The 23,062-nt window shown below is 39.1% G+C and overlaps 3 protein-coding genes across 7 annotated transcripts; 1 reads left to right on the forward strand and 2 right to left on the reverse strand.

Annotated features, from left to right (window-relative positions):
• Window positions 1-1,786: 1,786 nt before the first annotated feature.
• mcidas (multiciliate differentiation and DNA synthesis associated cell cycle protein) lies at window positions 1,787-4,188 on the reverse strand. The gene is made up of 7 exons (XM_063488842.1): window positions 4,144-4,188; window positions 3,951-4,023; window positions 3,767-3,846; window positions 3,223-3,277; window positions 2,858-3,084; window positions 2,358-2,468; window positions 1,787-2,230 (listed from the first exon to the last, which is right to left on the reverse strand). The coding sequence occupies exons 1-7, from the start codon at window positions 4,186-4,188 to the stop codon at window positions 1,787-1,789; spliced, it is 1,035 nt and encodes a 344-aa protein (XP_063344912.1).
• A 1,895-nt stretch (window positions 4,189-6,083) lies between these two features.
• On the reverse strand, window positions 6,084-7,709 carry LOC134638336 (cyclin-O). Its single transcript, XM_063488843.1, has 3 exons — window positions 7,356-7,709; window positions 6,775-6,960; window positions 6,084-6,695 (listed from the first exon to the last, which is right to left on the reverse strand). The coding sequence occupies exons 1-3, from the start codon at window positions 7,707-7,709 to the stop codon at window positions 6,084-6,086; spliced, it is 1,152 nt and encodes a 383-aa protein (XP_063344913.1).
• A 662-nt stretch (window positions 7,710-8,371) lies between these two features.
• On the forward strand, window positions 8,372-22,536 carry tut7 (terminal uridylyl transferase 7). 5 transcript variants are annotated; one of them, XM_063489982.1, is made up of 29 exons: window positions 8,372-8,476; window positions 9,419-9,844; window positions 9,964-10,118; window positions 10,284-10,400; window positions 10,521-10,698; window positions 12,379-12,497; window positions 12,898-12,949; window positions 13,070-13,139; window positions 13,233-13,359; window positions 13,478-13,597; window positions 13,724-13,858; window positions 14,021-14,198; window positions 14,715-15,415; window positions 15,571-15,721; window positions 16,644-16,730; window positions 16,833-16,933; window positions 17,211-17,268; window positions 17,550-17,653; window positions 17,745-17,834; window positions 17,930-18,043; window positions 18,269-18,343; window positions 18,443-18,620; window positions 18,770-18,817; window positions 18,926-19,017; window positions 19,111-19,226; window positions 19,338-19,537; window positions 19,632-19,699; window positions 19,794-19,860; window positions 20,748-22,536. In XM_063489982.1, the coding sequence occupies exons 2-29, from the start codon at window positions 9,439-9,441 to the stop codon at window positions 20,804-20,806; spliced, it is 3,966 nt and encodes a 1,321-aa protein (XP_063346052.1). In that variant the 5' UTR covers window positions 8,372-8,476; window positions 9,419-9,438; the 3' UTR covers window positions 20,807-22,536. The 5 variants fall into 5 exon arrangements, with proteins under 5 accessions (XP_063346052.1, XP_063346053.1, XP_063346048.1 ...); XM_063489983.1 differs by having other exon boundaries at window positions 12,409-12,497; XM_063489978.1 differs by lacking the exon at window positions 20,748-22,536 and adding an exon at window positions 20,360-20,576.
• The last annotated feature ends 526 nt before the right edge of the window (window positions 22,537-23,062 follow it).

A 23,062-nucleotide genomic window follows, 5' to 3' on the forward strand; every position in this document is an offset into this window, starting at 1 on the left:
TTAGCTAAGCTTTACTCAATTTTTTTGAGGCAACGAGTTTCCATAATTTTTTTGAGTTCTGGGAACTAATTAGATTTTACAGTGTAGATGTTTTCTATAATAAAGTGGCTGAAATTTGACATTAAGCATCAGATTGTGGCCAAGGTTGGCCAGTCTGTAACAAGGGAAGTAGGATGGTTTAACTAGATAATTATTATTAGGCTATCTGCATATCTATTTAGAAGCAGCTGGACAGGTCAGATGTAAGAATCTACCATACTGACTTGCTGAATGACAGATGTTTTGTAACACTTCTTCTCCTCATCCTTTTATCTTCCTCATTACTTTCTCTCTCTCCTTGAAAAAAAGGAACACAGCTCAGCTTTTGTATGTAATCAATTAAGAGTCACTGTTATGTGTAAAACCTGACTCTCCTCATCATTAAGTTTCTTCTTGAAAGTTAAACACCACATTTCTTTTGCAATGACTAAATTGATTTAAACTGGTTTTGCATTACAGAGAAACTTTTTAAAGCTTTAAAAAAAACATCAGTCAAGTGGTCTTTAAGTATAAATTTGCTATGAGTTATTTATCGGTTAAATGCACCTCAACTTCACTCGGTGGTGTAACTTTCCATGGTCTTTAAATAAATAGTCAGGCCTGTGTTAATCAGGTCTCCATCTCGCTATCAGGTTCTTCTTATCTGCACTCGCTGTGTTAAATGCGGTGTTCATGACAGCAGGAGTGTCAGTACTGTAAACTGTCCCCAGTCAAGGGTCTGCACTGTTGCCTTCACTGCTGTAAAACAAACAGGCCCTGGTTGTGGAAGTTTATACAGGTGCCTGACCTGAGATTGTCCAAATGTCTTGTGTACCAGCCAGGTTCTTACAGCTAAAGATTTCAACAGTGAGGTGGAAGAAAGATTTTCAAAGGTCAGAAGGTAACATCCTCTTTAGATAAGTTAATCTCTTTTTCTTGGTTTAATTTCCTTTTTTGTTTTGTTTTTGTCTGGTTTAGGGTGGTTTGGGTTTGTTTTTTGTGTGTTAAATCTGATTTTCTGTTTGTTTGCTTTTTTAGATAGATGGCACAGCTAAAGTCTTTCCCTCTGGGTATACTGTTTATACAACGATTGTGTTAGCAGTCAGGTTCATAAGAGTGATAAGTCAGGAAATACAGCCCCAAAAAAGAGAGAATCTGTTTAAATTTCCGAAAAGGATATAAACAAAGATGTTTATACATCATTGCTCTGTCCCCTCTTTCAGGCAACACAGTCACTCAGACAGAGACAAAGCCCCTGCTTCTTAAAGCAGGTCATAGGGTTACACTGCTCAAACAAGGAAATTTCACAGTTTAATTCCATTTGCCCAATTATCACCTAAGCTCCCTTATCATCTTAAAAAAAAAAAAACTTGAGTCAGCTACATGAAAATGTACACATTGTTTTACAGTTTTAAAAACATTTTTATTTCCAAATATGTAAAATCATTGGCATTTTCCAGGACAACAAATATATAGTGAGATGCAAACATAAACAAATATTAAACTATGTAAACCAAAACGCAATGTAAACAACAGCTTGGGCAGTTTAATTTCCTTTGTTAAGCACCTCTTCTCTGAATGATTAGCTTTCAAGCTACCTGAGGAAGACGTCACTGAATCATTTACAGATATCACTATAGATTATAAGTTAAGCATTAACAGTTGCAGCTCACACATACACTTCTGTCCACCCAACAGAATTAGGGCATCTGCATATGACTAATCGGAGCCACATAACAACTCCAGCTTTATTTGCTAATCTCTCATTTCAGCTTTGTTTGGGAACCCAGCGAAAGCGGTATCCTCCTTGCTGAGTCCTTGAGGTAAAGGCATGTCCGTGAGGAAAGACCTGAGTTCTTATAGTGCTGTGTTCTCTGACAGAGGTCCTAAAAGATGAGACACTCTCTCCAGCTTCTGCTGCATCCACAGTCATGTTACTGTCTTTAGCTATGGATGTCTGCAGGCCTGAGAAGGCACCATACATGCATATCGTCTTTGATTCCTGTTGCAGCCTTGTTTCTGTAGAGCTGCTGTGAAGTACAGCATTGCAGCGTGTGCTAATATCCCTCAACATGTCCTCCACTGAGTCAGAGGATTCAGTTTCGTATCCTTCATCCAGTCGCTGGCGCTTACAAGGACTCAGTGAGGTTTTATCACCACCATAAGGCATTACTGGTTCTTTTACATTTGAGTCTCTGACTGTCATCAATTTCTGAAAGAAAATGATCCAAATTAAAGACTAGTAAAAAGTTTGAAACACAATTTATGACAATACAACCAAGAGGTTACATCATATACATGATAAATACTGATTTGACTTCTCTCTTTTCTGAACTTACTTCAAGCACAGAGGCTAGGTGCTTTGCTCGACTAGCCAGCTGCCTGAGGTGAACGTTTCTTTCTTCAAGACAATCAATCTCGTCTTGTTGCCTGTGAAGGGACTCATGGAGCTGCAAGCACACAAAGCAAAATATTTTCTGTAATGTGTTCATCTTTAATAATTATTTTATTTTTTAATGTTGGGATAACTAAGTTTGTGTTTAGATGTGGACAAACAGTTATTTCAAATGTACCTGTAATTTACCTATGCATGTAGGTTTTCCACAATACCTTTATAAACCAACCTGTATACCTTTTAAACCAAACTGGGTTCTGATCAGGATAAGGTCTTGGATATTATAGCAGGTAAATAGGTTTATATAACTAAATCATTAATATAATTATAATTTTTAACAATTATAATTTCACAATTTAGATCCATTATAGTCCAAATTACATCAAACTTTGTATCATCATTTACATCATTTACATTGTGCAGTAATGCTCCATAAGACCTTACCTGTTTGTTGACTGCTATGCTATGTCCCAGTGCCTTTCCATGACACTCTGCTATCCCTTTCCAGGAATCTCCTTCCCGGGCGGGTGGGTTGCCTATTTCTGCAGATGAGTTCACCAGACTGTCTTCTGGTGAAAGGCTGTGCTGAGGGGTGAGGGGAGGTATAACATATCCTTGAAAAGGTACCAGCTCAGCTGAAGACAAACTGCTCTCCAGGGTTGTAGGCGAAGCTGACAGAGAAGACAAGAACCCAAGGACTTAGCCAACGTGATTTTGGAGGTGCACGATGTAACTGTATTCATGTCAATATAAAAGTAATAATAGCGATGAGCAGCACCCCAGCGGAGTGGAAGGTTTAGTTTTCTCACCTGCCATGAAATCCAGCCCATATTCTCCAAAATCCTGGTCATTTGCATCCAGTTCCTGTGTGGAAATAAAAATGACGATCAGCATTTATCAGTATTTCATATAAACAATTCGATTTAAAATAACGAAAAAGAAAAACGAAAAAGTGCATAGCAGTTTTACCTGAAAATCCCACCAGGAAAAATCAGGGCAATACGATGTTAAAGCAGAAAAGGTATTAGTTGTCATTTCAGTCAATATGTTTTCGTGTTGTCGCGTTATGAGCTCACGCTTGTCTGTGTCAGCGCGTGGAAAAAGGCTGGACCATTTTCTAGCCTGTGTGTCATGAGTTAAGTACAATGACATTCGTGTAGGATTCCAGCACATCGTGTCAAACATTAACAGAGTGATCCAGACCTGCAGCTCTGCTCACCATCCTACATCTCCATCCGTCGGGAAGGGGTTGATTTACATGGCTACATTTAAGCTATACCATTTGCGTGGAGATGTGACAAAACTGATGTCCATTTTTTAAAAGAACATTTGTCTTCGTTTTTTTTCTCTCACCTGACAGCCGAGGGAGTCTCTCTCCTGTCTCACAGAGGGCACACCCTCTTCCAAATCATCCCATGCAATTGTTGAGAAAGCTGCGACAGAAGAAAACAGTGGGACCCCTGAATGCATTTATGCGCTCAAAGTGACTTAAAGGCACTAATCCTGAAATTCAGCCATTGTGTCAGTGTGAGCTTACCTTGTTCGATGATACATGGAAACTCAACATACACAGTGACGGGACTGCTGCTTCTTGGCACAAGCACTTTATCCTGTGGGTAGAAAACACTATAAAAGTCTTTCCCACTGCACAGAGATGCTCTGTGTTTTGTTAAAAGGCAAATATTTCAAACCGTTTTGTTTGTGACAGCGTTCGTCCATTTTTGCCTCACTTGGTTGGGACAAATACCATCAAACGTTTTTCCGTCTCTTTGCATCTCGATGAGCTAAGCTCCGTCTGCGGAACTAGGAGGGCATGATTTGATTTAGAGCTGATATACTCGACGTTCTCCCGGTCTGCGTTTCTTCATGCCGCGGTTTCACACTTTCGACCCAATCAAATGCACCTATTTGGTCTCCAGGGAGTAACAGCGTCCTCGGAGATTAAACGGGTGCAGACTAACGGTTTTCTGGTCTGAAGTGTAACAGTGGTGCCGCGCGTAACGGCGCCATTAGGCTACAGCAGGTGTTCCTTGCCTCAGACCTGCTTTCCTTGAGCATTCAGCTAGATAGTCCCTGGACCAGATGCTGGCTATGGTTTCTTTTGGACATACTGAAATGTTTAGAAAAATGCCTTAGCCTCAAGGGTTATTGTATGACGTACATAAACAACAGACGTTGTGCAGGCTGAGCGTCACAAAATAAAGTCGCCAAAATATCTTATTTTATAATTATGTATCGTAATTATTATTACATATTTTATGTAATTATAAATAAATCCTCATCAATTTATTTAATAGCATTTTTGCGACCAGAACAGTCAGTGCGTAATTTCCATCTTACTGTGCGTAAAATATCTAATTAGCTTAGGTACAATCTTTCTGCTACACTTAAAGATCAGGGGGAAAGGAAAAGGGCAATTACAGCCGACAGCTCAGTAAACAGTCGTGACAAATGCCTCTATTAGTAAAGAAACAAGAGTACACCTGTGTGGTCGACACTGTGTCAGCAGGTCGAGCTGCCACGCGTAATGGATTATCAGTTAAAGCCCCTCTAATGACCAAACTGGGTTGGCACAATTCGGTTTCACATATTATAGCCAAGGGTAAACAAAAAACGAAGGTAAACTGACCTCCAGGCAAACAAACACAATAGCTTGTGAGCCACAAGAGTCAGTACATTGAGGAAAGTAATGTTACACACAGGGTCTTATCCTCACATTTACAGCACTTTCATACCACGTGTGTGTTTCTCTGTGTGTGTGTAGGGTGGGGGGTATTAGATTTATGCCTGTAAAAAACATGTGCTTTCTGGGGTGACATTTTGTCATCAGTCATTTAATACTGCAGTGCTGTGAAAACTGAGACTCCCCTTCCACATCTATTAAAACACAAAGACTTTGCAAACAGACATTCAACTGCTTTTTCTCAGGTGCCATGATTACCTATGCATGTAATCAAGGCAGATGTTTATGTTTTCGACTCACATGTATTCTTTAAGTTGTCATTTTAATTAATTTTATTCTGTTTCATATGATAGTCAAAATTATTTTAGTTGCATTCTTTGTGGTAGCTCACACTTTGTGTGGCACATCTTGCTTCAACCATAAACTCTGAAATGTGCTTTACAAAGGTTTATTTACTTGACTGCTTATAGTTGATTTATTTCAACAGTTAATGTAAGTTGCAATGAAAAAATAAACATAATTTTTCAGGATAAGTTGAGAAACCGGGACAAATGCATTTGCAGATGATTTTAATTAATTGTAGCAATCAATTCATTACAACACATTTTCCTTCATTAAAGATGTTCCAAAAGTGACAAAACTCATAAACCTGCAACAAATAAACTGGCATACAGAAGATTCTGACTTTTTGTTAAAAAATAATGAAAAATAAAAATTATATTTCAATATACTTCATAATTATATAGTAAATTATCTTAAATAAATAAAAAGCAATACTAAATAATAAGCATCCTGTAGCTGTAAACGGTTGACTGTCTATGAGGTATGTATAAGTAAAAGTAGGTCTGCATAAACACAAGAATTCTGAGCACCAAAACCCCCCAAATAGATATCTTATCCTCACTTCTTTGTTTAAGATATAACACTATAACCCAAAATTAAAGGGGAATTTAAATTGCTGTTATCAAAATAGTCACACTCATGTAGTCACATAGTAGACATCACATCCAATGTCTCCAGATTTAATGACACCAACAGCTTCAGGTTGTCTTTGCATTCCTGCACTAGACTCTGTTTGTAGCTCTCATCCTTCATTGCTAGTGAGTCTCCCTCATAATGCTGAGAACTGCCTGTTGGCTGAAAAGAAACTGACTGTGTGCATAGTTCATCCACAAAACGGTCCCACTGATCTTCGTGTGAATGGATGGTTTCATGCTCAGGAAGACCTCGTTCACTTTTCAGTAACTCACTAGCTACTCTCAGTGCACAGCTGGCAGTCAGTGACGGAGGGTATTTGTTGAAAGCATAGTCTGCAAGAGTCAGCTCACAAACGTTTTGTGCAAGGTTGCTGCACTGCCTGGGCATTTTTGTGTCAGGATTCATCCTTGAAATTCTGTCATCACCTTTGTTCCCAGTCACTAGCTGTGAAGCCTCGATGCAGTTGGTGTAATAGTCTAGAAAAAAGGCCAGGGTGGGTGCAGAAAGGCGAAAGTTAAGACGAAGCAGGATGAGACACTCTAGGTTGCAGAGCTGCTCTTTGGTGAACACATCACAGCACAATGACAAGAGATGGCTGATTCGTGGTGAGCAGACCTCCACCTGCAGAGGACAAGGAAAAGGATAGTAGAATGATATCCAAAAACACAAACCGTCTGCTCCACGAGCATACCACACGAACCTGTTTACTGGCTAGGAGAAGTGCGGTGACACCAAGGAGCTGGAAGCAGTCAGCAGCAACAGGTGTGGAGGCCAGGAACCTGTCCATGATGTTCACAGCCAAGCAGCAACACTCGAAAGACAGACGGAAATGTTTGTGCACAGGGATGAGCCAGCTGACCAGCTTACACCGGGCCTCTGCGGTCAACTGTAAGTAAAACACACACTCATCAAAATAAAAACGTTTAGTGACCTTGGTTCTTAAATATGATGTGCTTGCCTTCTCTTAATGTACAGCAAGGTATATATTTTCTGGCATTTCACAGTACAGTACCCTACATATTATCAATAAATGGTCCTAAAGTCGTTATGTATTCTGCATCTGGGGTGTTTCTTTAGTTGAACAATAGAACTAATTATTATCTGGAAGTCACTCTCACTGGAAAATTTAACTATCTGGCTTTAAACAAAAGGAGTGAATTACCAGTTCAATTTATATGACAACAAATATATTTGAAAATTTTTTTAAGTAGCCTAATAAGTCAGAAAGTATAAATATACGTCTAACACAGTTCATTTAGTTACAAGCTGTAAGTGTCTTACTTGCGGTTGGCGTGCCAGGCTTTTGCAGGGATGAAACTGCGCCTCTTTTTCCCTTTGGATCATAAACCCGATGTCTCCGTACTGAAGGTACCAGCTGCAAAGTGGCCCTGCAACAGGTTTTTGTGACATGAGCAGGGAAACCTCATTCTTAGCTGGGGATGAAATCGGGGAGCATGCCAAATCTTCTTCAAAACCAGAGTCTCTTAATTTGGACACGAGTTTCTGTTTTCTATTCCGAGCAGTTTGGCGCTGTTGAGCCAGCGTGAGAGTTTCTGGAGAAGGAGAGGCGACGTTCATTCGGCTCCTTTTGAAAACACTGTCGAAACCACTTTCACCGTTCTCAAAAGACACCATCTCCAGTGTCTGACTAGAGCCGGTTTGCACACACGCTGTTAGGCCAGCGACTGCGTATTTAGCCTACTGAGAGCAGTGCGTCCACAGCAGCAGTCTCCTGGATGCTGGTTTCTGGATTTAGTGGGGAGTTCTCTCTGATGACGTCAGTTTTCGCGGGGTCTTCCCCGCTCAGGCAGCTCACGGCTCTCCTGTGACCCCGGGCAACCAAAGCTAAACAATCACTGACACCATCTAATTAATTATCCTGAACCATATGTTATACTCTTAAGTCTATTACACGAGAGAGAGAGAGATTAAAAGACAATAGATGCCTTGCCCTTTAACTTTTTGCAGAAAAAACATTAAATTACTTGGGCTTATTATTTTATAGAAACCCTACATATGAAATGTTCACATGTGAAATATATATGAAATAGTTTACATATGATACAAGTATTTTTCTTCTTCTTGTTCTTCCTATAATCATGCTATCATCAGAAAATTATTAACAACAATAACAACATTATAATTTCAATTTTACTACAAAAATGTGAGCAGTGTATAAAGTTCTTAATATTCACGATGTTTTTATAAGTATTAAAAATGTAATTTTTGTGCAATATATCACAAGTTTTTTTTTCTTTTTTGCGGTGGGCGGAACACGGCCGCTGACGACTAGAAAATAAACGGCTCCTATGTCACCTTTCAAACTCTAGTGCAAGACAAGAGAGCGTGCCAAGTCAGAACTGAACAAGGCTTCAACTATGTCCTTTGTGCACTAGCGGGAGGTATTTGGATTAATTTAATAATACACGTGTATAGTAAAAGCTAGCGTGTAATTAATGGCTGCCTTTATCTCAGCTGTAGGCTGGGCAGCTCGACAAAAACTGCAAGAAACAGGGACGATAGCCGCTGCTAGCTGTTACCCTTAAGTGCCTGTGCTAGCAAGCTAAGTATGTGTAGCTAACGTTAGCATTGCTGCAACTGTGTGGCAGCAGGAGCTAACAAGTGTGGTTACTAGCACTTATTTGTTGACGAGTTGTAAGGCACTGAGGTGGCAAAGTTATAAACAGCCAACTCGAGGAAGTAGAAGAAGTAACAGTAGAGTCAAATAATAACGCTGCTGAAGCTAGGTAAGCTAGCTAACGTCTACACCATGTCATAATCTCACAATCGTGTAGTTTGGGTTAGCCTTTACGTGTGTACGCAAACTATTTCAGCTAACTAAGCGGCTGTGTTATACTAAAAATAGTGATGTAAAAATGTTGACACTTACAACAAGTTTTTTTATTTTTTAATTTTAATTTTAGAAATGTCAGCGTTCATGGCCATTGAAAAAGGGTTAACTGTTAACCCGAGTTTGCAGAAGTCAGCCAGTGTTTTAGAGAGGTTAATATTACCGTTTTTATCACCCGCTACCTATTGGCTCAGCATTTTCGAGCAGGTGCTGAGCTGCAAAAAGAAAAAAAAATGCGGCATCGCCTAGATAAGTTGTGCAACAGTCTGGTATGGATTACATGGCAAGTTGTGAAAATTGTGAGCACTTACAACCAATATACGTTTTTCTACATGCCAAAATAAAATGAACTGAAATGGGACACTGCTTCTTCAAACAAGGGACTTCTGCCAAACGCAAAAGTTTGGTAGGTCTCTTGTAACACAGTTTGTGTCAGTGCTGTTTTGATTACATAAGGACTATTACCACATTAACTGGACATTTTATCTTGCAGTTTTATCACAACAGTGTATCATGGAAAACTCGGGCAGGCCTTACCGAGCTAAGCAAGGTGGCAGGGAGAGGGGGGCGGCAGCAGCAGCGGCAGAGAAGGGAGAAAGCTGGTGGATGCAGGACCAGGTGCGAGGACAGAACTTCAGATCAGATGGAGGCCAGCAGGCCAAGAAAAATCAAGGTGGGCCTTACAGAGCCAGCCCTAAGAAGGGAGGACTGGGGCCCCTAAGCCACTCTCCTGGTGGATTAAGAGGAGGCCACAGCCCCTCACAGAGAGATGATGTCCGGTGGTTCTCAGGTCCTCAGGAAGATAACTGGAGAGAGCGCCCGCAGCAGAGCTGGAGGAGGGGTATGCAAGGAGAAAGTCCAAAGGAGGACAGGGAACAGGGAAGGAGAGAAGCCACGGATGATGGTTTTCAAAAATCAGGTAAGGGTTTGGAAATCAGTCTCTGCAGAAGGAATGAAACACTTTCAGCTTTATCACTAAGTCTATGTTGAAAACAAACTAGAAATTCATACTTCCCCCTGCATTTCTCATTTTCAAAGGCAAAAGACGGCGTAACAGAAACAAGAAGAAAGCTTTTGCTGAAGAGAACAGGGGCTTTGTGATTGAAGAGTCCACATTCTCAAACAAAGAGCTGCGCAGCCTACGGCAAGCAGAGAGGCGGCTTAACAGGGACGAGATCTACAGCCTAAAGAAGGTACAGACCCTAAAAGCCGTAAGAGGGATTTAAAGCTAAAAAAATTCATTCTTTTTGTAACCAGACTTTCTTCAGTGATGTAATGTTTGAGTTGGTTGGTGTAGGTGATTTACAGATATTTCTAACGGTGTAATTTTTTTTGTGTGTGTTGTATAATTGCTTTAGAGGTCCCACAGCAACCCTGCTGCTCTTTACAACTGTGCCCTGTGTGATGTTCTCCTAGAGTCTGTGTCTGAAGCTTACAAGCATATTCGGGACAAACGGCACAAGAGAAGGGCCAAGGTTATTTTACATTTACCGTATATAGATTGTGTTACTGTGTTGCTATTGTGGAGTAGTAGTTTTTATGCATTAAAGGCTGTGATCAAGACCCCTTTCCTGTATTTGCATGTTGGCTTATAGGAGCGACAAGAGCAGCTGATGCTGACTGAGATCCTGCCTCCTAGTCCAGAGCAGATCAGTGCCATAAGTGCAGTACTAGATGCTGTTGTCCAGGAACATGGTCTGAACGACCTGGACGTTGAGAAGAGACGTTGTGTTGTCTCCACCATGCAAGATCTCCTCCTGTCTGTTCTGCCTGGTAAGACGCATAAAGAGGAAAGTTCACGATATACAGGTCCTTCTCAAAAAATTAGCATATTGTGATAAAGTTCATTATTTTCTGTAATGTACTGATAAACATTAGACTTTCATATATTTTAGATTCATTACACACAACTGAAGTAGTTCAAGCCTTTCATTGTTTTAATATTGATGATTTTGGCATACATAACTCATGAAAACCCAAAATTCCTGTCTCAAAAAATTAGCATATCATGAAAAGGTTCTCTAAACGAGCTATTAACCTAACCATCTGAATCAACGAATTAACTCTAAACACCTGCAAAAGATTCCTGAGGCTTTTAAAAACTCCCAGCCTGGTTCATTACTCAAAACCGCAATCATGGGTAAGACTGCTGACCTGACTGCTGTCCAGAAGGCCATCATTGACACCCTCAAGCAAGAGGGTAAGACACAGAAAGAAATTTCTGAACGAATAGGCTGTTCCCAGAGTGCTGTATCAAGGCACCTCAGTGGGAAGTCTGTGGGAAGGAAAAAGTGTGGCAGAAAACGCTGCACAAAGAGAAGAGGTGACCGGACCCTGAGGAAGATTGTGGAGAAGAACCGATTCCAGACCTTGGGGGACCTGCAGAAGAAGTGGACTGAGTCTGGAGTAGAAACATCCAGAGCCACCGTGTACAGGCGTGTGCAGGAAATGGGCTACAGGTGCCGCATGCCCCAGGTCAAGCCACTCTTGAACCAGAAACAGCAGCAGAAGCGCCTGACCTGGGCTACAGAGAAGCAGCACTGGACTGTTGCTCAGTGGTCCAAAGTACTTTTTTCGGATGAAAGCAACTTTTGCATGTCATTCGGAAATCAAGGTGCCAGAGTCTGGAGGAAGACTGGGGAGAGGGAAATGCCAAAATGCCTGAAGTCCAGTGTCAAGTACCCACAGTGATGGTCTGGGGTGCCATGTCAGCTGCCGGTGTTGGTCCACTGTGTTTTATCAAGGGCAGGGTCAATGCAGCTAGCTATCAGGAGATTTTGGAGCACTTCATGCTTCCATCTGCTGAAAAGCTTTATGGAGATGAAGATTTCATTTTTCAGCACGACCTGGCACCTGCTCACAGTGCCAAAACCACTGGTAAATGGTTTACTGACCATGGTATTACTGTGCTCAATTGGCCTGCCAACTCTCCTGACCTGAACCCCATAGAGAATCTGTGGGATATTGTGAAGAGAAAGTTGAGAGACGCAAGACCCAACACTCTGGATGAGCTTAAGGCCGCTATCGAAGCATCCTGGGCCTCCATAACACCTCAGCAGTGCCACAGGCTGATTGCCTCCATGCCACGCCGCATTGAAGCAGCCATTTCTGCAAAAGGATTCCCGACCAAGTATTGAGTGCATAACTGAACATAATTATTTGAAGGTTGACTTTTTTGTATTAAAAACACTTTTCTTTTATTGGTCGGATGAAATATGCTAATTTTTTGAGATAGGAATTTTGGGTTTTCATGAGTTATGTATGCCAAAATCATCAATATTAAAACAATGAAAGGCTTGAACTACTTCAGTTGTGTGTAATGAATCTAAAATATATGAAAGTCTAATGTTTATCAGTACATTACAGGAAATAATGAACTTTATCACAATATGCTAATTTTTTGAGAAGGACCTGTACAACAACTGTACTCTTTCAATATTATTAAAATCGTAGCAATATTTACCTGCTTTCTCTCATCTGTAGAGGTCCGACTCAGGCTTTATGGATCATCTTGCACTAAATTTGGATTCAAGGATTCTGATGTCAACATTGACATTCAGTATCCAACTCACGTGAGTAACACAGTGTGAGTTCATGATGTGTGATACAATTTTATTGTATTTTTATGTTAATTTTATAATGATATTAACGTTAAAAATTAAAACTGGAGCCCTGTCAGGAGAATAATTGGTAGGGAAAAAAAGTCTTTCATCTGCATGTATATGTTACAAGTTACATGGGTTTAGGGTGACATTATTTAAGGTAACAAATACAAGAGTTGACACCAAAAAATTAGTATATGGCAAAGGTAAGACGTGGTGGTGTGGGTGGGAGAAAAAATATAATTTCACTTGATTTTAGATTTCACAAGTTGTGTTGTGTATGTTGTGCTTGTAGCATGCACCATAATTATGTTCTTTTTTATATTGTATTTATGCTGTATAAAGGCTTTGAAATGGAATGTATTCACAGATGCATCAGCCAGATGTCTTGATGTTGGTTAAGGAGTGCCTCTCTGTGAGCTGTGAGTTTTATTTTCTTTTTAGACTCAAGAGTCTTAAAGAAATCTTTCAGACATGGTAAAGTCAGTCATGTGCTTGAGTGTCATGGAAAGTTTAAATTGTTTCTGTTGTGCTATTCTCAGCTCTGTTTGTTGAGATGGAGGCGGATTTTCATGCCAGGGTGCCTGTGGTCATCTGTAAAGAGAGAAATAGGTCTGTATCATTTGCAGTTACATGGGTTTTTCTTGCATGTGACATAAAACTCCAAATTAAAATTAACTTCTTTTCCCCCTCCCTCCTCAACAGTGGCCTAATCTGCAAAGTTAGTGCAGGGAATGAAAACGCGTTCCAAACCACCACATATCTTTCTGCCCTGGCGACTCAGGAGCCTCTCCTCATGCCACTGGTTTTGGGCTTCAGACGCTGGGCCCGGGTATGTTTCTAGTAGACAAAGACTTGTTCCTCACATTAGCAAAGACATCAAAACTATTCACTCATTTTTTTTTCAAAGTGGCATTTGTTCTTAACATCATTTTTGGCTTTCTGTTAAGATCTGTGAAATTGATCGCGCAGAAGAGGGGGGTCTACCACCATATGTCTTTGCCCTTTTGGTTATCTTCTACTTACAGAAGCGCAAAGAACCTCTCTTGCCTACCTATTTCAACCAAGATGTAAGTCTTTATTTTCATTTCCATCCTTAAAAATAAATTTGAAAAAACATATTGGTTTGCTTTTCATTATTGGCTCTTTTTAGGGTTTTTTGGAATAAACTAATGCAAACATCTGCCCATCTTTAGATCAAAGTGTTTTCTCTCAGCCGGCTGTCAGACTTCAACCTTACTCATACAGAGGATGGGTATTTACACTGGGCCTACACCCCTTCCTCCAAGGAGTCATCTCAACCAGCAGAAGGCAACTCCATAAAGGGGAAGGTAATCATGAAGCTGGACAGACATAAATAAACTGAAAGACTTCCAAAGCACAGAAAATATAATTTTGACTTGTATTTGGAGACAGGTTTAAAAAAAAAAAAAGGCTGTTAAATAAATTGAAAACTTGAGTGATACTCGTAGTAATATAAGGCTGTCTTGCAGGTTCCGCTGGTGTTTCAAAGTCCTCATCCACCAGTGGAAGTTGGACTTCTCTGGGTCGAAATGCTTCGCTTCTATTCCCTGGAGTTCATCATGGCTGACAATATAATCAGTGTGCGGACTGGTGCTGTCCTCTCCAGAGAGATGAAAGACTGGCCTAAAAAGCGGATCGCTGTAGAGGGTCGGAAGCTTTCTCTTATGTTTGAATCATTTTCATGTCGTGATACTTCTGTAAGGAGAAGTGGTCACACAGAATCTGTTTTATTGTTGCTTATTTCTCTATTGATTCTGTCCAAACCTAGATTTTTATTTCTGTTTGATTCATGGATTAAAGCAGTGGTTCTCATACTTTTTCTTGCATACCCCGCTTCAGAAGTTGGAAAAGTTAACAACCCACAGTTTTGGGGGGGGGTTTGTTTGTTTGTTTGTTTTATCAGTCATTAACTATTAATTGTAGTTTTACTTGTAATACTTTAATTTAAAGTGTAATTTTGCTTAAAGCTCAGTGCAACATAATCAACAAACTGTTGTATACCCCTTATCCCACCCCCACCCTTTTAAAAGTTATTAATTCAATTTAACCTCCCCAAACCTGGTTGTTTGTGTCCAGTTGCAGTGGCTAAGGTGCGTTTGTGAACCACTGTGATGAAGAGACTTCTTTTATGTGTTCTAATGTTTACAAATGGTTCTGTTTCAGACCCCTTTGCCGTGAAGAGAAATGTGGCCCGCACAGTGAACAGCCAGCAAATGTACGAGTACATCCTCCACTGCCTCAAAACCACATACAAGTACTTTGCACAGTCACTCAATACACCAGCTGCTAATCACAAAAGAGGACTGAAGGGAGGATATGTTCAAGGGGCCAATGCTAAGGCTTTGAGTGACGAGAGTGTGTGCTTGTCAGATTTCAGTAATCTCAGCATTCATTCAAAATATACTAGCCAATCTAAAGCTGTAGAAAATGGCCCTGAGGACTCTGATTGCATTATTGAGGAAGAGGAGGAAATTGAAGAATTCAGTGACTCAGATGAAGAGCGGGAAAAAGAAAAAGTGGACTTGGGCAAAAGCAGCCTTTCGGAGGATGAGGATGATGAAGACGAGCAGGATGATGACATAAATATTGATGTCGACATGCATAACAGACACCACCTGGACAGCTTCACCATAGAAGATGAAGAGATTTTCCTAGTGGACGAGATCTCAGGGGAGGAGCTTTTGTCCGATGAGGAGGGTCCAGATTTGGACACACCTGGTTCAATGGATGAGGAAGAGGAGGAGGAAGTGGATTTGGCACCTGTCAGTGTTTCTCAAATTAAAGATGAAACACCAGAAAATAAAAGTGAAAAACAGAGCAGACCATCTTATGAGTTCACCAAGCAAGCTTTCACAAGAGGAAAGGTAAGTTTGCCTTCACTTGTCATCAGTTACTGGCAGCATTTGCAATTGTGTAATTCGATTAAACAAAAAACACATAACATTTTAAAGTTGTATGGTAAAGATTTAGGTTGTAAGTGAGGAAAACTATATGTGTAACTCCTTTCAATATCACATAGTCCCACATGGTCGTGTGCAGCTTGTGCAAACGTGATGGACATTTGAAGAAAGATTGTCCAGAAGATTTCAAGAAAGTGCAGCTTGACCCCTTGCCCCCAGTAACACCAGAGTTTCTCAGTGTCCTCAACAAAGTCTGTGAGCAGTGTTACAGTGAGTATTATGGGGTTGTTAAGTATTTTGATTCAGATGCGATGCTCTTAATGTGAGGACATGTAACCCTTACCTGTATTGTGATGTCATATTTCTACTCTTGCAAATTTTAGTAATACATACATTTGTATATTTTTGTCATTGTATTTAAAATGGTTGGGAAAAAAAGTGTTTTTGTCGATGGTATGAACAAGTTTTAAAAATGAGGCTCATGCAAACATTTTCATACTGTTGGACTCAACAAACTCTTAATTGTTGCAGGTTCCTCATTTCAACTTAATGAAGTCCACCTGTTCATGTTTTTGTGAGTTCTAATCATTAGCACTTAAGCAAAATTTTATGTAAGATTTAAAAAGTGCTTTGGAAGAAAACAGATGTGTCAGTGGTTTTAGGCTTATCTGGTAAAATTTATGTGAGTTTATGGTTTAACACGTGGGATCAGAATATGTTAAACTTTAAGTGTTAAAATGTACACAACTCTAAAAAGAGCTTAATGCAGGTGCACAAAAAGTGTAGTATAGCATCTACTGGACCTCAGCTTATGTGACTGTTTTTCACAAAATAATTTTGTATAAATAAATAAAATTGTATTTATATAGCACCTTTCTAGACAGAGTCGCAAAGTGCTGCACATAAGATAACAAATAATAAAAAGGTAAAACAGGCAGAAATGAACCAAAAACAGTTTTAAAAAGGTGAGTTTTGAGTTGGTTTTTTTTTTTTAAGTTGTTTCAAGTTGTTGTTTTGATATACTAGTTAATTTTAGTTAGTTATCATAATATGTCTAATTGGCATGTTCATATAATGTTATTTCCTGAGTCCTGTTGTAAAGCCAGTTATTTAAGACCACTTTTGGTTGAATAGTGCTTGTGTCCAGTAAATTACTTGGTCACTAAAAATCATTCATTCATTCATTTTTAAGGTGATTTCGCCCCAGATGAACTGGAAGTGGGTGTAAGAGAGCACATCCTTCAAGACCTTGAGATTTTCGTGAGAAGACAGTTTCCTGGTGAAGTTGATCTTTTAACTTTTTTTTTTTAAATTGGCGTGATGATGCATCTGAATGATTTGGTTAATAAATCATGTGTTGATTATTTATTTTAAATCACAGGTGCTCAGTTACAACTGTTTGGCTCATCCAAAAATGGCTTTGGATTTAGACAGAGTGACCTAGACATTTGCATGGTGTTGGAAGGACAAGAAACCATAGATGTGAGTTACCAATAATTCTTTATCATGTATTTTGGTTCTGTTCGTCAGGGAACCAGCTGCAGTTGGTCTTTAATTTACACCAACTTCATTTATCAAGCTTTTAATGACGATTTGAAGTTGATGCGTGTTCGACTTGCCGATATGCTTGAAGAATAAATTGGTAATATTATTTTACTTGGAGGCAAGTTGCCCTTGCTCCTTTTCATTGTTATGATTGAATTACTTATTATCTAGTGGGAGCTATTATTAAATCATGTTTGCCTTCATTCCATCATAGGATATTAACTGCATCAACATCATTGAAAGCTTGGCAAGATCGCTAAAGAAACACCCAGGTAAGACATAGTAGCTGTGGTATGAAACTGACATTCATGCACTTTATTTTGTCTGCAACCAGGCACTGTCACTTTTGATCAAATGACAACAAACTGTTCTGGTTTTAAGAGATTCTAAGGTTCTAATTTAATCTTTAAAATAATTCACCTTAAAAAAAATGTTACCTACCCATTTACATTAATTGGAAATGCATTAAGTTGAAATAAATTATGATTGAATTCTTATCTTTCCCATAAGTGCCAGTAATGTCATTATGTATCCACATCTGTTCTGTCATCAGGTCTGAGGAACATCCTTCCCATCACTACAGCAAAAGTACCCATTGTGAAGTTCTACCATGTTCGCACTGGCTTGGAGGGAGATATAAGCCTCTACAACACACTGGTGGGGCTCTTTTTGTCTTTGTATGTATTTGAAAATAAGAAAATGTGCATCTTTTGAAATTTGCAGTTTTTTTTTTCTTTTTTTTTCTCAGGCCTTGCACAACACTCACCTACTAGCTACATATGCTGCAATTGACAGAAGAGTGAAGATCCTCTGTTACGTCATGAAGGTTTTTGCCAAGGTGAACATGCTTTACAGACTTGTGACTAAGACATCTTTAAGTGTTCTTGCTATTGTATTGTTCAACATTAAATGTTGTTTCCACTTCCATTACAGATGTGTGACATTGGAGATGCTTCACGTGGTAGCCTCTCGTCATATGCCTACACCCTCATGGTGCTCTTCTTCTTTCAGCAGAGAAACCCACCAGTTATCCCTGTGCTGCAAGAGGTACAGATGTTTGAAAGAAGAGCCAATTTTATTCTCTTTACAAACAAGTTGCACATAGATGTGTTGATTTGGCTATGCAAGTGTAGTCTCAAATGCATGTATCCCCTTAAACTAAAACAACAAACTTATACCTCCATTTGGATGAATTTGTCAACAAGTCTCTTTGTAGTAGTTAATGTATTTCACAATATCGTGTGTCAAGCTTGACTGCTTGGTTTCTTGCAGATCCATGATGGGAAGAAGCCTGAAGTACTAGTAGATGGTTGGAATGTGTACTTCTTTGATGATTTAAAAGCATTAGTGAGTGTTTTGTATTTGATTTGTGCCTAAACAATATGGTTAATATAAATGTAAGACTGTGTCTTAGTAGCTCATCAATATCATCTTTTCCACCTTCAGCCCAGTCACTGGCCACACTATGGGAAGAACACTGAGACTGTGGGGGAGCTGTGGCTCGGCCTACTCCGCTTTTACACTGAGGACTTTGACTTCAGAGAGCATGTTGTCTGTATCCGACAGCATGCCCGCCTCACCACCTTCAACAAGCAGTGGACGTCCAAATACATAGTCATTGAAGGTAGCCTTGTGTGAGACTATTGCTGCAGTGTATTGTAACTAATTTATCCACAATCAAATGTGTAATTATTTTAATTTGCTGAATCAAAGTAATTGTGTATGTCTGCTTGTGAAGATTTTTCAAGTTCCTTTTCTTGGTCTTTGTTACAGATCCATTTGATCTCAATCATAATTTGGGTGCTGGTCTCTCGAGGAAAAGTAAGATGGATATAGATTCCCCCCCCCCCATTTCTGTCATCTCAGTGATTTTTCTTGCACTTTTCACTACTTAAAATGTGCATGTTTTTATTTTGGTCATCAAAACAGTGACAAATTTCATCATGAAGGCTTTTATCAATGGCAGAAGAGTGTTTGGCACACCCATCAGATACTTTCCTCCTGTGTATCCCAGTCAGATGGTCAGTATTTGTTGTCTGAACATTACATTTTTTTTATTGTGGTGATATTATCCTATCAACACTAAAACTGTGTTTTACCTGCATCTTTCCCAGGAGTATTTCTTTGATCCTGAAGTACTTACTGAAGGAGAAGTGGCTCCCAATGATCGCTGCTGTCGCATCTGTGGAAAGATTGGCCACTTCATGAAAGACTGCCCCCTGCGTAAGAAGTGGGTGCAATCTCAAGTATTTTGTCATAATATTTACTTGCTCAAAGGTCTGTTAGCACCTTGCGTGCCTGCCTTAATGTTAGCATTACATTGTTAATGATTTTGGCCCAGGTCTAAGCATAGAAGGGACTCGGAGAGAAGGCCAGAGTACCCACAAGACAAAATGGATACAGCAGAGGAATCGAAGGATCAGGTCAGACACAAAAGTGAACACTGGCGGAAAAGGGATGGAGTGGATATCCGCTGCTGCTACCTATGTGGATCAACTGCCCACATCAAGAAGGACTGTCAGCTGTACAGAAGCCCTGCTGGTAAGTACCTGCAAGTTCACTTTACGTTCTTTGAACTATGGAAAAAAAAAAAAAGTCACATACTTACTTTCAATGTTCACTTGTCATTTGGCAGGTAATGTGAAAATGGACAATTATTCTTCTTCGCCCCACTTTAGGAATTTGCGAGAAACAGAGAAACAGGTATGTTGTATGTTTTCAGTCAATCTAAATTATAATTAATTCTTCTTTGTACACTTCTACAACTGTACATCTTTTGAGCTGTCTTTTATTTTAGGGTATACCTATACAAGAAGATAAGAAGAAGCGAAAGCAGCAAAATGTGATATTAAGTCCACAAGCAGGTAATTTAATTTCCTATACTTTTTATGCATGGAATCAGATGTCTCAAAAACCTATACTGTTAGCACTATGTAGCTAATTTTAACATGTATTTGATTTATTTTGTTTTTAAATTGAAAGTAATTTAAACTATTTGGGCCCAACTAGTCCAAAAATAATCATAGCAACTACAGAAAAGCATACGGCTATTTATTATGTTACATCTTCGTTTAGTTTAGTTACACCGCATTTGTACTTAATCGTGGATTGTTAGCCAGCATAGTCATGTATAGTAACACTATAGTGAGCCTTTGATTAGGTGTACAATTAGCACCCAATTTAAAAATTATGCTTTCCCAACATATATTTCCATCCCTAAAGCACACATTTTGCCAACTTTTTTTTTTTTTTTTTTCATTAAACAAGAATTATCTGTAATTTATGGAGACAAAGTGCAATTTCAATTTTCAGAGAAATTAGACTTCGTTGACAGTGTATTTTTGCATTGGGTCAATTGTCTAGGGCTCATAACGAGTGACGACATGATTTCTATGCAGCAGGCTCAGATTCATCCATCTTTTTCTGGACTCTGGAGCAAACACTTTCTGATCTTTTTCCTTAAATGTAGCATTCTGGTCCTCATTTCGTCTGTTGTTTTCCATGTGGTCTTAGAACACATTCTCTGAGTTATTGTACCTGGTGTTGTTGCCTGAATTTGTTTTTGTTTTTTCTTGGTCAATAAAGTGATGTTCGGTTTGTCTGGATCAAGCAGTCTGCTTAGTTTTGTCACCTTCTTAATATACCGTGTGGGGTTTTTTTGGGGGGAGGGGGGGGTTGTGTTAATGCTGCTGTTGAGTTAGAAAATTGTGTTCGTAATAAATGTTGACGACTGCCTTCTGGTTTGTTTCAGGTAGTTTAACCTGCCGAAATTTGGGTCGCTCTGGTCAGAGGAAGAGCCCAGTGGAATGAGAAGCAGCTGTGAATAAAAAAAGAAAAAACTACGAGATTCTACTTTTGTCCAGGCAGACAGCAACCCAAAGTCCAGAAACCCTTAAATCTGAATGGTACTGTTGGGCCAATGGTAGCCCGTTCAAAGCCAAAGCCAGGACATCTTGACTTGAAGCCAAATAGGGCCTTTTTGCTTGTTGTGGGTTTTGTTTTTGTTTTTTTTCTCCCCCCCAAAGCTCTCCTCCTGAGAGTGTTGTTGTGGGGGTTTTTTTGTTTTGTTTTGGTTTTTTTTTTCATTTTCATTTTAAAAAAAGAAAATAAGTAAGCTTGCATGTCATGTCTTAAAATACTTTGCCAGTCAAGAGGTTTTCCTTTTTTTTTTTTTTCTTTTTTCTTTTTTTTTTTTTTTGTATATATAAAAATTTTACATTTAAAGCAATATTATTGCAAATTTGGTGTAAAATCTCTTAAAATTGGAATGTAAATAACTGTCTCCTAGACAACTAATGGCTTAGATCTCAGTAGGGTATCTTTTGACATCATACTGTATCTTTAATGCTAAATTTTATTTTTAATTTTTTTGGTGGACACTTGGAGGTTCAACCGTCCTTTAATTTGGTAGATTTGGTTAACCAGTGTTTATAAACACTGTTACACCTGTGAGTCAGATTGAAATGATAAACTGATTATGGTATTTGTCTGCTACTCAACATCAAAACGTCAAGGCTATTTCGCATTAAACCAAAAAGGTTTCAGTTCATACGCGTTCCTTTTTTTTTTTTTTTTTTCTTTTTTTTTTTTTTTTCCCCTTAAGTGTTGTTTTAGAGATTGGGGAAAAGAAATACATGTTTCTTAATGGCAGTATACCTTTTTAATGGCCTGGATCTTTGTTTTTTATTTTTATTTTTTTTATTGTAAATCATGTGTTTGTCCTCTGCACTGATGTCCATCGGTCCATGTCTCTGGTGTTCTTGAAGACAGAACTACCTGCAAGGTGTCTCCATGTTTGTGTGCCTTTTTGTTAGAGAAACCACCATGTAGATATGTTTCTCAGGATCAGTTTTATTCTGAGACTGCTGGTCCACTCAAGCTTCATGGATACATACTGCCCTAAAACTGACTGCAGATGTTAGTAGAGGGAAGGTAAAAGCTCATTACCTCTCAATTTTCTGTATGTCTTCACACTGCTTGGATGTGTTGTAACGATGGTCACATGCTTGAGGGAAGTTGGGTTAAAAACTTCCTGTGCAGACTCTTAAAATTTGTATTTTAAAAAGGAAGAAGGAAAAAAACGAAAAGCTGTTCTGGCTAACTGCACACACTGCGCTCCAACTAGAGGTAATCGCAGTTCATTGGAGAGAGAAATGTATTTATTTGCCACAAAGGCTTCATTTTATTATAATGTTGCCACGGATTGGTAGCTGCACTGTGGGGTGGGTGGGTGTCCAGGCTCTTCGATTATGTTGCTGCTAGTTATGTCTCAAAGGCCTGCTTATAATTCAACTTATGTGGGGTGTCTGGCTTCATTATATCTTACTCTTGCTGAATTTTATATTAAAAAAAATGTTGGTATTGTAATCATTTCTTATTTTAAAGGATGTGTGCTTTAATTGCTTTAATACCAACTGTATTTTTATTTTTACTAGGATTATATGGAGGATTTAATTTGGTGTCAGGGACCCTGATTGTGTTAGGAAAGGTTTGCTCATGGTCCATTTTGTCTCAAAGAATTAAACTGAAATCAAATTCCAGTGTGCTTTTTTTTTTTTTTTTTTAAATGTATTTTTTATTTATCCCCCCCTCCCCTTTCCTCCTCAAAATATTTTAAGTATATGAAGCAGTAATGCCAGGAGTCTTCAAAGTGTGTTATATCATATACTGCAAATCCTACAGGTGTCACCAAAGCTGAAATGGTGAAATTCTTTCATCGTTTTAAACTACAGGGTGGGCCATTTATATGGATACACCATAATAAAATGGGAATGGTTGGTGATATTAAAGTCCTGTTTGTGGCACATTAGTATATGTGAGGTTAGTATACGTTGAAACCAAGCACACCATTGTTTTTCTTGTGACATTACAAATAAGTTTGATGTGTCACATGGCCCTCTTCCTATTGAAAAAACAAAAGTTGTATCCAAGATGGCCGACTTCTAAATGGCCACCATGGTTACCACCCATCTTGAGGAGTTTGCCCCCTCACATATACTAATGTGCCACAAACAGGACTTTAATATCACCAACCATTCCCATTTTATTACGGTGTATCCATATAAA

Source organism: Pelmatolapia mariae, linkage group LG12, assembly GCF_036321145.2.
Source record: "Pelmatolapia mariae isolate MD_Pm_ZW linkage group LG12, Pm_UMD_F_2, whole genome shotgun sequence".
Lineage (NCBI taxonomy): Eukaryota > Metazoa > Chordata > Actinopteri > Cichliformes > Cichlidae > Pelmatolapia > Pelmatolapia mariae.

What these genes read in the sequence shown, in the direction of transcription:
- LOC134638336 (XM_063488843.1), bottom strand. Translation starts at nt 7,709, where the DNA reads ATGGTGTCTTTTGAGAACGGTGAAAGTGGTTTCGACAGTGTTTTCAAA. An exon ending in GCCTGGCACGCCAACCGCAA is followed by an intron (nt 6,961 to 7,355) that starts GTAAGACACTTA and finishes TTTTACTTACAG; the next exon opens with TTGACCGCAGAGGCCCGGTG. An exon ending in TTCTCCTAGCCAGTAAACAG is followed by an intron (nt 6,696 to 6,774) that starts GTTCGTGTGGTA and finishes TGTCCTCTGCAG; the next exon opens with GTGGAGGTCTGCTCACCACG.
- mcidas (XM_063488842.1), bottom strand. Translation starts at nt 4,188, where the DNA reads ATGCAAAGAGACGGAAAAACGTTTGATGGTATTTGTCCCAACCAA. An exon ending in ATGGTATTTGTCCCAACCAA is followed by an intron (nt 4,024 to 4,143) that starts GTGAGGCAAAAA and finishes TTCTACCCACAG; the next exon opens with GATAAAGTGCTTGTGCCAAG. An exon ending in GCATAGCAGTCAACAAACAG is followed by an intron (nt 2,469 to 2,857) that starts GTAAGGTCTTAT and finishes GTGTGCTTGCAG; the next exon opens with CTCCATGAGTCCCTTCACAG.
- tut7 (XM_063489978.1), top strand. Translation starts at nt 9,439, where the DNA reads ATGGAAAACTCGGGCAGGCCTTACCGAGCTAAGCAAGGTGGCAGGGAG. An exon ending in TCATGAAGGTTTTTGCCAAG is followed by an intron (nt 17,835 to 17,929) that starts GTGAACATGCTT and finishes CTTCCATTACAG; the next exon opens with ATGTGTGACATTGGAGATGC. An exon ending in CAAATACATAGTCATTGAAG is followed by an intron (nt 18,621 to 18,769) that starts GTAGCCTTGTGT and finishes TCTTTGTTACAG; the next exon opens with ATCCATTTGATCTCAATCAT.